The 12,815-nt window shown below is 39.2% G+C and overlaps 1 protein-coding gene across 2 annotated transcripts in view; it reads left to right on the forward strand.

The window, feature by feature from the left end:
- IRAG2 (inositol 1,4,5-triphosphate receptor associated 2) overlaps positions 1-12,815 on the forward strand; it is a 131,142-nt gene that overhangs the window by 87,600 nt on the left and 30,727 nt on the right. The window contains exons 22-23 of one of the 2 annotated variants that reach the window (XM_039221719.1): positions 1,523-1,670; positions 2,436-2,517. In XM_039221719.1, the coding sequence (XP_039077650.1) occupies positions 1,523-1,670; positions 2,436-2,517 (230 nt within the window). Of the gene's footprint in view, positions 1-1,522; positions 1,671-2,435; positions 2,518-11,285; positions 11,394-12,815 lie in introns of those variants that run through there. The other variant, XM_039221720.1, reaches the window with a different exon arrangement.

The raw sequence follows: 12,815 nt of genomic DNA on the forward strand, positions 1-12,815 counted from the left end.
GAAGAATCAAAGCTGTACAAGTCATTTTGGAAACAGGAGTTTGGCTGGGATATAGTAGAATATAAGTTTGGAACAAGTTGTAGGTCACCTGTGGGCTATTACTCAATGCCAGACTAAGGAGAATGAGCTTTATCTTAGGAAATGCTCAAAGCAGTGACGTCTCTCATCACAACCTAGATGTGATCGAAAGCAAAAGTTAATGCCTGGTTCTGAAATGACAAAAGAAATGGGATGATTATCAGGTAAAGTTAAGAAGAAATAAACAGGAAGTAGAGTGATCTGTGGGTCATTTCGGGTGGAGAAGGGAAAAGTGCTATCATTGCTAATGGAATGGTCCTTTTGTATCACAGCAGCTTCGTGCTTTCCCTAGAACACTTTATTCACACTAACCCAGGGGTAGTAACATGATCACAATGTCGACTGTCCCTATGAGTGCCTGCTGTATGCTAGGCACAGTTCTCTGCTCTTTACATTGCTGTTACTTCCTTTAATCACCACCTCCCTGCCAGGTCGATGCTAATGTCATTTCCATTTTAAAGATAAAGAGGGGTGCCTAGGTGGCTCAGTCAGTTAAGTGTCCAACTCTTGATTTTGGCTCAGATCATGATTTCACAGTTTGTGAGTTCGAGCCCTACATCGGGCTCTGCTGACAGTGCAGAGCCTGCTTAAGATTCTCTTTCTCCCTCTCTCTGCCTCTCCCCCATTCACAAACGTGCTCTCTCTCTCAAAGTAAACTATAAATAAGTAAATAGAGAAATATTGAGTTAGTAATTTGCCTAAGGTCATGTGTCACTTCATATGTAAGTAAACTGAGGCTCAGAGTGGTTTAGTTATTTATGTAGATCACACAGCTAGTATGTGGCAGAACCAAGATGAGAATTAAAAATTTGTGATTAAAAACAGGCTCCAAAGACTGTTTTTTTCTATTAAACTCTGATGCTTTCTGTACTCAGAAAAACACGTAACAAGATGGTTTCCTCCAAAAAACACAGTTTGTCACTCTATTTCTTTTATGTCTCTAATGAGTTCTAATCACAGTGTGTGACCATTTTTTTCTTCAGGGGTTGGTAAGCTGTCTCTGTAAAGGGCCAGAGAGTAAATGTGTTCGGCTGCAGGTTATATGGTTTCTGCAGCAACTACTCAGCTTTGCTGTTGTATCACACAAGCAGCCAAGGACCATACTGAATGAATGGGTGTGTCTCTGTTACAGTAAAACTTTATATACAAATCAGGCTCTGCTTGCAGATTGTTGACCCCTCTAATGGCTTGGTAGGTAGGGATTTTCTACTCCCTCCCCACTTTGCTTAAAAAATTGGCATTTTCACTTCATATAATGAGGCATCAAGAAGGGGGAGGGTTATATTAAAATTGAATTGAATTGACTTCTGCTTTTTCAGCAATGGTTCAGTCTCTCAGGAGGGAAAGAATATATACGTATATATACGTATATACGTATGTATATACGTAAAATATAGTTGAAGCCAGAAATAAATTTCTGTTTTTATTCTTTTCTGTTCTGCAGATGCCTTGCATCTAGAGAGTCTTACAGTGATTCCAAGACTGGAGTTGACACCATTCTCAGGTGTAGCCAACCGGATCCAAGCTTCATGCGAAAGGCCCGACAATGGGGAAAGCAAGGATGGTGCTGTGGATGTGACTAGAGGACACAAGTAAGTTAAAAGAGCAAAATATATTTACCCTATTCTTCATGGGTGGCCTGGTCCTACTGCCCAAGCTTTTAATCAGTTAAACTTTTGTATCCCGAGACCATCACATGTTAATTAAGAAGTTTTTATTGTGGAACTTCTCTAACTTTCTGAAAATTGGCAGTTTTAAAGCCATCTCTCTAGTGTCATGAGGTGCAGTTTTCTTGCTCTTTGAATTCTGTAACATGCATTCTAACATATAAAAAGACAAATTGGGCTACCTGAAATGTTTCCCGGTTTTTAGGAATATACTGCTATACTGCAGCAGGAATATATGTTGCTAAGTTAACTTATTCGGATAGGTTTTGATCATATTTCTATTCCTTCTTCTTCAAGGTTAATGAGCATTTGCAAATCCCTGTTGCCACACCCACCTTCTCCCGAAGCTAGTCTGTGCTCAGTTTTCTGAGTACGCAGACTGACCTTCCATAGAAAAAGTTTCGAAATGTCAGTGGGGTTCGGGAGCACTATCCACCCCAGGGAAATTTCCTTTTTGTATCGAGGATGCAGAAACAAGACATTGAATTGCAAATTCTTTATTTCCATTTGTGGCTAGAGTCTCTATGGTTTGCCATCTCTCTCTGGTGAGCCCTCTTTCCTTGTGCTTACTAAAACCCAGAAGTTAATTAGAAATTTGGTTAAGCTGAGGCGAGGAAGGGAAACATTTGGTATTTGCTGAAATTCTCTGTCTTTCCATTGAGAGTAAGGAACTTTGTTTCCTATTGCCAGGTGCCCAGGCCCTGAAGTTGACCTCCACTCAGGAACAAATCTTTCAGGCTGCATCAGGATGAATGACGACCTAAGGATGGAAGTGAGCATTTGACTATATTTCAACTTTATTTTTAGTACTACCATATCCTGGTCTTCTCCTATGAGTATATTTTTTCGAAGTATTAAGGACACTCTTATAGCAAGTGTGAATCTGACACCAAAAACAAAGATGCATGAAAAATGTCAGCCTTTCTTGACAAGAAATTAAAACTCAGTCAGCTAGGGGCTTTCCACCCCTTCTGTAGTACAAGCTCAAGGATATATAGACAAAAGGAGATTTTGGTGAAGTATGCGGAACATTTTATTTGAGAGGCAGGCTGGTTTGGGAGTTAAAATTTACTAATGACCATCAGTCTTCGGTCTCATTGTCTCTCTAAGAATTGAAGTCAACCCTAGATAATCTTTAAAGTGCTGGTACTTTGTAAAAAGTCACAAAGTAGGGCAATGCCCAGAGAGTATTCATTGCTACGGTTAGGTGCTAATGGTACGTCTCTGTCAAAAAGGAGTAACACTAAATAACACATCATTTACGCAAACTCTCCAGGGTATGGAGATATATATGGAGTGATCCCTCTGTCTACAGCTGAGACCAAGCTCTACAATCTTCTCAATCAAAGGAGCAGATAGTTCTGTTTCAGCCTCTTAAGAATCCATTATTCTTCCTCTTTTTAATTGTTTGAGCTATAATTCACATATTAAACAATTTATTCAGTTGAATGCTTTTATTTATTTTTCAAATATAATTTATTGTCAAGTTAACTAACATACAGTGTATATAGTGTGCTCTTGGCTTCAGGAGTAGATTCCCATGATTCATCACTTGCACACAACGCCCAGTGCTTATCTCAACAAGGAGTGCCCTCTTCAAGCCCATCATCCATTTTCCCCTCTCCCCCGGCCCCACCATCCACCCTGAGTTTGTTCTCTGTATTTAAGAGTCTCTTATGTTTTGAATGTTTTTCCATTTCTTTGTGTCCTCTTCAATTTCTTTCATAAATTTTCTATAGTTTTCAGCATACAGATATTTACCTCTTCAGATAGGTTTATCCGTAAGTATTTTATGGCTCTTGGTGCAACAATTAACTGTTTTTTAAATAAATTCACAGAATTGCACAACTACCATCAAAATCGATTTTAGAACATTTTGATCATCCTGTAAAGAAACCTCATACCTGTCAACAGTCTATCCCTTCCCCCCACCAAACCCTCAGTCCTAGGGAATCACTAATCTACTTTTTCTACGTATACATTTTCCTATTCAGGGTATCTCAGATAAATGGAATAACCTCTTGTGGCTAGCTTCTTTCACTTAGTATAATGTTTCCAAGGTTCACCCATGTTGTAGCATGTTATCAGTACTTCATTCCTTTTTATGATTGAATAATATTCCAATGTATGGCTATATCACATTTTGTTTATTCATGTTTATTATTTGTCTTTGATGGGCACTTGGGTTGTTTCCATTTTTTTGGCTATGTAAATGATGCTACTATGAACATTAGTGTATAAGTTTTTGTGTACACATATGGGCGTTCTTTTGGACATCTACCTGTGAGTGGAATTGCTACATCATATATTATCTCTAGCATATCGAGGGACTGCAAAACAGATTTCCAAAGTCGCTGCACCATTTTACGTTCCCATAAGTAATGCATGAGGATTCCAGTTTCTCTACATCCTTGTCAACATTTGTCTGTTTTTTGATTATAGACACATTGGCAGGTGTGAAGTAGTTTTGGAGGTTTGGGTATGTATTTCCCTAATGACAGATGATGTTGAACATCTTCTCTTGTACCTGTTGGCCATTGTGCATCTTCTGTGGAGGTATATCTCCCCAGATCTTTGCTCATTTAATAAATGGGGTTCTTTTTACTACTGAGTCATGGGACTTGTTCTTAATACTCCTTTAAGTATGTGTATATCTGACATTTTTCTGTTCCTTAATACCCATCTTATTGAGTAGCTAAGAAAAGGAAAGAAAAAGGAAATGAATCTATTTTGCTATTACTTAGCAGTTCTTGTAAAGTTTAATAAAGGAAGTTGAACTTGGAAGCTTACAGGATGTTTGGTTACTAGTAATTTCCCTTTTATCTGGCAGTGATTTTGCCAAGAAGGGGGAAGAAACAAACATCCCTTGTGTACCAGGTACTTTGTAGGAAAGCATTTCCACATGCTATGTTGTTAATCTTCTCTGCAACTTTGAGTGGTCGGTATTCTCTGCTTTTAGAAATGACACAACTGAAGTTCACAGAGGTTAATAACTTCCCCAAGATCACTCAACTGGTAACCAGAAAACGTGGGATTCAAATTCAGGTTTGTCTAAATTCAAAAAATAAACCGTTCTCACAAGGCCCCTCTTAGAATGCTAAATTTAGACCTTTCACTCATAATAATCACTCACAGTTACCTTGAGAGTAGTTTTTTGGCTAAGAAATGGGCTTCCTTCTTTATCTAAAAGGAGCTCCGACTCCACTCTAATTAGGATATGTGACTGAGTTGTTGTTGTTGACTTTGTTTAGCATCCTGCCATTAAGAAGCAGGAGCTAAAAAATCACCATAGAAACTCCTACCCAATGTTCCTGGGGGAAACCTATAGATTCCCTGAAGGTTCTCATGCTGTATTCTATGCCATTTCTTCTAGAGTCCGCAGGAACCAGTCTGACATCTGCCACTGGTGGCTGATATCACTAATCCTCACCTTTCCATTTTTGGGTTTCGACTCCACTGGAGAATCTCTGCAGCCTGTTCACTGAATGACTCACTCTCTCATGAGAGTAAACCCTGACTTCCTATCCCTCAGATCCCCCCTGATTTTATTATTTCTCTTAAATAACAGAAAATCCTCCTTAGAAAACCATTTTCTTTTTTTCTTTCTTTCTTTTTTTTTTTTTACAAATAGTTTATTGTCAAATTAGTTTCCACTTAACACTCAGTGCTCATCCCCACAGGTGCCCTCCTCCATGCCCATCCCCCCCCTCACATCCATCAGTCCTCAGTTTTTGTCAGCATTCAAGAGTCTCTCATGGTTTGCCTCTCTCCCTTTCCGCCACCATTTCCGCCCTTCTTCTCCCCCTTGTTCCTCCGTCAAGTTCCTCCTAATCCTCCTATACGTGCAAACATGTGACATTTGTCCTTCTCTGCCTGACTTATTTCGCTCAGCATAACACCCTCAAGGTCCATCCATGCTGCTACACATGGCCAGATTTCATTCTTTCTCATTGCCATGTAGTATTCCATGGTATAGATAAACCACATCTTCTGGATCCATTCGTCCGTTGATGGACACTTAGGCTCTTTCCATGTTTTAGCTATTGTGGAGAGTGCTGCTATGAACATTGGGGTGCATGTGCTCCTATGCCTCAGCATTTCTGTATCCCTTGGGTAAATTCCTAGCAGTGCTATTGCTGGGTCATAGGGGAGTTCTAGTGTTAGTTTCCTGAGGACCCTCCACACTGTTTTCCAGAGGGGCTGTACCAGTTTACATTCCCACCAACAGTGTAGGAGGGTGCCCGTTTCTCCATATCCTCGCCAGCATCTCATGTTCTCTGATTTGCTCATTTTAGCCACTCTGACTGGTGTGAGGTGGTATCTCAGTGTGGTTTTGATTTGTATTTCCCTGATGAGGAGGGATGCTGAGCATCGTTTCATGTGTCTGTTGGCCATCTGGATGTCCTCTTTGGAGAAGTGTCTGTTCACATCTTCTGCCTGTATCTTCACTGGGTTGTTTGTTTTTCGGGCGTGTAGTTTGGTGAGTTCCTTATAGATTCTGGATATTAACCCTTTATCTGATATGTCATTTGCAACTATCTTTTCCCATTCCGTTGGTTGCCTATTAATTTTCTGGGTTGTTTCCTTGGCTGTGCAGAAGCTTTTAATCTTGATGAGGTCCCAACAGTTTATTTTTGCTCTTGATTCCCTTGCTTTTGGGGATGTGTCAAGTAAGAAGTTGCTGCGGTGGAGGTCAAGGAGGTTGTTTCCTGCTTTCTCCTCTAGGGTGTTGATAGTTTCCTGTCTCACGTTCAGGTCCTTTATCCATTTTGAGTTGATTTTTGTGCATGGTGTGAGAAAATGATCTAGTTTCATTCTTCTGCATGTTGCTGTCCAGTTCTCCCAACACCATCTGTTAAAAAGGCTGTCTTTTTTCCATTGGATATTCTTTCCTGCTTTGTCAAAGATCAGTTGGCTGTATACTTTTGGGTCCACTTCTGAGTTCTCAATTCTGTTCCATTGGTCTATGTGTCTGTTTTTGTGCCAATACCATACTGTCTTGAGGATGACAGCTTTGTAGTAGAGGCTGAAGTCTGGGATGGTGATACCTCCCGTTTTGGTTTTATTTTTCAGTATTACTTTGGCTATTCGGGGTCTTTTGTGGTTCCATACAAATTTTTGGATAGTTTGTTCTAGTTTTGAGAAGTATGCTGGTGCAATTTTGATTGGAATTGCATTGAATGTGTAGAGTGCTTTAGGTAGTAATGACATCTTAACTATATTTATTCTTCCTATCCATGAGCATGGAATGTTTTTCCATTTCTTTGTGTCTTCTTCAATTTCCTTCATAAGTTTTCTATAGTTTTCATCATACAGATCTCTTGTATCCTTGGTTATTCCGAGGTATTTTATGGTTTTTTGTGCAATTGTGAATGGGAGCAGTTTCTTGATTTCTCTTTCTGTTGCGTCATTGTTGGTGTATAGAAATGCAACCGATTTCTGTATGTTGATTTTGTACCCTACAACTTGGCTGAATTCTTGGATCAGTTCTAGTAGTCTTCTGGTGGAGTCTGTCGGGTAGAAAACCATTTTCTAAGCATTCTCATTAATAATCATTTATAGAGATTTAGAATGAAATAGGAGATAAAAATTACCCCCCAAAAAATGTAATCTGTTTATCCAAGTGACCCATAAATTATGGTGTTTTTCTTAAGTCTCTGACTTCAAACTCTAGGATCTTGGTCACTCTTGAGAGCCTTCATAACAAGCAACTTGATGTGGACTTCAAGCCCCTCTCAGATCTGGTCATAACCTATCTTTCTATCCTTCCCCATTGCCTTATGGCTATCCCTGCATGTCAGCCAAACCAAGTAGCATTTGTTGTCAGAATATATCACACAAACCTGCTTATGCTGCTCTCTCTGCCCAGAACATTCTTCATGTCTCCATTTCTCAAATCCTATTTGACTGTTAAGGCCCATTTCAAAGCCAGTTATTCCCTAAAACCTTTCTTGTGGTAGCAAGAAGTGTTTCTGGTCAAGCATCTCCAGTCCTTCTAGACTAGAAGTGGAAATCGGAATGATTAGAAGTTGAGAAATCAGGTTTTTCCCTGTCTCTACCTCTGTAACTATGGAAAAGTGATGTCTTTTGGGGCTCAGCTTCCTCATTTCTCCACTATCCCACTCAAGAAAAAATGAGTTCTCTCCCTTCTTTTAGACCTCAGTAACTCTTTGTCCTCTCTGTTGTCACCTATACTCTGGCTGCATTGTAATTCTTTGTTTTTTTATATTTATACCTGTGGTAGATCATAAGCTTTGTGGAGAGTGACTTTGGCCATTAAGCAATGGCATTTAGCACCCTGCCTAAATCTGATGTATGGTAGCTGCCCACTAATAGGCGTTGAATGCCTACTCACTTATTTATTCTTGGACTCCCCGCAGAGCCTATTTAAAGCATTGAGACTGAGTACTCAGTGAAATTGTTCATTTGACAACCTTCTCCTATTGCTTTCTGCCTCCTTTCTTTGGGCTGATATTCCTGAGAACTTGAGATTTATTTGGATTCATCTCCCATATTCATAGAAGAAGCTGCATTCTAGCGTCTTTTTCAGAAAGCACAGTTTAAGGTAAAAGTGAAAGTCCGTATTCTTAAGGGGATCAATTTGAGTGAGCAAAAAATAATAAGATTATTATCTCAAAAAGAACATCTCATAGTAAATAATTTGGGGCCCAGCTTAAGACATTTTTGGCAAAAATAGTTACTCTACTGACCCAGAAAATTCATTTATTTGGAATATTGTAGTGTAGGAAAAAAAAGAAATTATTTCCAACCCTTGCCTTTTAGAGATTCAGACTGAAAAATTTATATCTTGGATTTGCATCAAAACAATGCAGGGGTGGGTTTAGTGGGTGACAAGATAGAGTGGCCACGGGTTGGTAATAGCTGAATCTGCAGAATGGGTACACAAAGCTTACTTATTCTGTTACTTTTGTCTTTATTTAAAACTTTTCTGGTAATGATTTAGAATTATAGCCACATCGCATAGGCTTTGGAATCAAGCAGGCCTGGTTAAGACTGGCCCTATTACTTCTTAGCTGTGTAAACTTGGACAGGTGGCTTAACTTCTCTGAATTTGCTTGACACTCTCCTACCTCCCCCCTCCATGAAACAGAGATACTGCTTTTCAGAGTTCTTAGGAGGATTCAAATATACACATACATACGTTACATGTATGTATATACATAACAGCAATGGCTACATTCTGGCCTAACCAGTCCATGGAAACAAACCAAATCTGTCATATTTAAAGAAAAGACAAACCTTAATTCTGTTTCCCCACTTGCTGATGAATAGGAAGGCCTTTCTTCTCCATGAGGTCCATCTCAACATTACCAAGAGCCTCTAGGGGTGTATGCCAATATCTCCTAATGTCCTTCAAACCTGACCAACTCGTGAGTCCCAGGGCAGGAGACTTCAGCTCCTGAGAGACTTGGGGAAAGGACGCTGGTTTCAGCACTCACATCTCTGCAGGCATTTTGTTTGTGACCCATACTCCCCACACACCCTCCATGCTCACCTCTTTGGAGCTCTGTACCTGATCACCTTAGTGATCTTACTCCCTGGCTGGCAGAGAGAGGATTCTCCTCTCCTCTCTCAGTACTTCAGAGCGAGGTCCTACGATGGTGTTGGGGGGCAGGCTACTTGTGATGGGATTGTTAAAATTACCCTCTCTATGTCAAGGTGCATACAGAGACAAGCCAGCGGGCTGGGAGGGACAGTGGCCAGGAGCGGTCTCCCACTGCCTCCAGTACCATCGCTCCGTCAGTAGGGAGGCCCGGTGGTCTGTTTTGCCTGACTTCCTCAACTTCTTCCTCACTGGTGGCAGTTTCTCTCCAGGGCCCAGTTGCCTTTCCTTTCAGTCTGTTTTCTTTTCCTTTTTTTTTTTTTTTTTTTTTTTTTTTTTTTTTTTTTTTTTTTTTTTTTTTTTTTTTGGACGAGGGTGTAGAAATTATGTGGGCTATGGGGTAGTTGTGTGGTGACGGGGGGACAAGACGTGAAACCGCNGAGGGAGCCACAGACTGAAACAGGCTCCAGGCTCCGAGCTGGCAGTCAGCACAGAGCCCGACGCGGGGCCCGAACCCACGAACCGCGAGATCATGACCTAAGCGAAAGTCGGACGCTTAACCGACTAAGCCACCCAGGCGCCCCTGTTTTCTTTTCCTTAATCACTTGCTCCCACCATGGAATCTGAAGAGCAACCAAAGTGCCAAATTGGGCATGTACCTAGGTACCTGTGGGTGTTCCCAAATACTCTGAGAATTACGGAGCTTCGTGAAGATTCTGACAACGAAACTGATTCTCCTCTTTACCTACTTCAGTCTCAGATCTGACCCCACCGAGACACTTTATGATGTATGCAAAGTACCTGGTTCATAGTAAACACTCAGAAAGCAGCTGTGACTGTCACCCAGAATCAGATTTATCAGCAGTGTGAAGCTCAGAAGATACCTTGTTATGAGCATTATGTAATATGTAGAATTGTCAAATCACTATCTTGTCTACCTGAAACTAATATGACATTGTATGTCAACCATACGTCAATTAAAAAAATGATGACAATACCTTGTTGCAATCAGAGGATATGAAGATAAATTTCTGTTTTTACCTTGGCTGTTAAAAAAAAAAATACGTCTTTGAGGTCTCCATGTTATTACATGTTCTTGTCCAAGATATACTATAACTAGGAGGAGATGATTTATGAGACAAAGGACAGATTCAATTTTGAAATATCTCAGAAGATTTACTGGCCATTGTCTGTCCTGTTCTCTCAGACGCTGTGTGGTGCAGCTTTAATAACCTTGGAGAATAAATAACATTGCCAGTTGCAAAATTGAGACATGTAGAAGTTGGCTGATAACTGTACTATAAATGGACCTCAGGGTGGGTGTGTCCTATAGATCCAAGGGTGTGGTGTCCTTTTAGTTACAAAAAAAAAAAAAAAACAAAAAAAAAACTTGTAAGGAAATTTAGTTTTGTTTAGGTTACAGTAGTTGTGATCTTTTGGCATTCGATTTTACATTTTTTGTCTTTTTAGAACATTGAGACCAACACTGAGTCGTGGGCTTTCTTTTTTTTTTTCCTTCTTTTTAGTTAGGATGAAATAAGTCTATATAGACTCTTTTCAGGGTTTTTCTCATTAATTTATTTGAGTAGCACCGATCATCTAAAATAGATCTAATAGTAAAAATTACATTGGTAACATAAATGTTTAGTGGAAAGGTCTCTGCTCATAAAATGTACATAGAGAGAAACATTTTATCTAAAAGAGCAAAAATAAAATAACCCTGGGAGATTATCTAGGCCTGTTCATTACCCTTACTAATAAATATTAGTAATACTAATATCATTCTTCATATTTTCTATCTAAATATTGAGAGAATCCTGGAGTGTGTGAGTGCATGCCTGCATGCGTGGCCTGCGTTTGCTGACCCAGCCCATGTGAGAATATGTCTCACTTTGTTCCATGAGTACCTGGCCACCCCACCCTACATTAGACGCTTACTGTGAGAAGCAAATGGGCTGGACCACGGATTTTCATGTAAATGTTATGCAGGTTGCTATTTGAATGACTTGCACAGGAAGAACATTCTTCCTGCTCTGTGCTGTCGACATGTGTTAGACTCATTGACTACAGCCAGTCTTCTACATGTAAGTAAATCTGTCATCTGAACTTTCTTTTTCTTGCTTTTTGTCAGTTTCTAAACTTGCCTTGGTTTTAAAATATATCCAGCAGTTTATCTTTTACATGATCTGCCAAGTATTTATAGCTATTTTGTGGGGGTTAGGCTTTCCTGTGGGTCTGGGATGCCGGTTTGAAAAGTGGTGACTTTTGAAGGTGGAAAAAGAAAAAGAGCACAATTTTAGAAAATTTTTGCTGAGTTGTGTCTCATCCCCACTCAATATGCACAGACACCCTGAGGACTTATATTGCCAATTTCATTAACTAGAACTCTAAATTTGAAAAAAAACAAAAAAACAAAAAACTTTTTTCTAGTTACTCTTGTAAAAAGGGAAAAAATGCTATTAGATCAAATTTATGAAAATCTTGGCTGAGACATGTTTGTTGTCTATTGGGATGGTTTCTGATCAGTGAGACTAATGAATTGGAAATAATATCTAATTGCTTAGCTTGCAACTGCTCCTGAACAATGTAGTGATTAAAATGTTTTACATAGTAAGGTATTAAAACAGAAGAAGGGCTTACATGGAGCATTACAGCAAATGAGACTCATTTGTAATATAATGGAGGCAAACTGTATTTTTAGTTTAAATAATAGACATTTTTTAAAGTTTATAAAAATGACGTTTTTCTCATATTGGAAGCCAGATTAACTAAATAGAAAATTACTGCATTCTCTTTCATATCCCTCAAATTCAGATACAGATAGCCACAACCATAATAGGTTTAAGAAGCCTTTTTTTCTGACAAAATTGACCTTTGAGTTAGTGCAATATAACTAATTCTCCTTCGCTTCCTCCTGCTAGAATACATATAAGAATAAGTGTTATTTCAAACCATATATAATCAAATTTTTATATGTTATGGGGTTTTAAGTGGGTCTGATTTTTAAATTATTATTAAGGGATGAATCCTTGTTGAATTTTATGAACTATGATACCCAATGAAACTGAAGTTTGCTTAATATTTTACTATTTTTATAGCTTCATTTCTTACTTATATATTGGAATGTAGGTAGATAAGCATGTAATAATTACTAATACAATCTATTAAATACTTTAATGATGGGGTTATCATCATTTACCTGTAGGGTATAAGGTACAATTTCTCTTCAAAATGTAATTCACAGGCACCTGGGTGGCTCAGTCAGTTAAGTGTCTGATTTCAGCTCAGGTCATGATCTCAGTTCTGCTGGTGGGATTGAGCCTTGCATTGGGCTCTGGGCTGACATTGCAGAGCCTAATTGGGATTCTCTCTCCTCTCCCTGTCTCTCTGCCACTCCCCTGCACACGCTCTTGTTCGTTTTCTGTTTCTCTCTCAAAAACAAATAGACATTTAAAAAATGTAATTCGAATATTACCCCACTCTGTTTTGTGCATGTTACTTTCCTC

Source organism: Hyaena hyaena, unplaced genomic scaffold (assembly GCF_003009895.1).
Source record: "Hyaena hyaena isolate Hyena2069 unplaced genomic scaffold, ASM300989v1 scaffold_1001, whole genome shotgun sequence".
NCBI lineage: Eukaryota > Metazoa > Chordata > Mammalia > Carnivora > Hyaenidae > Hyaena > Hyaena hyaena.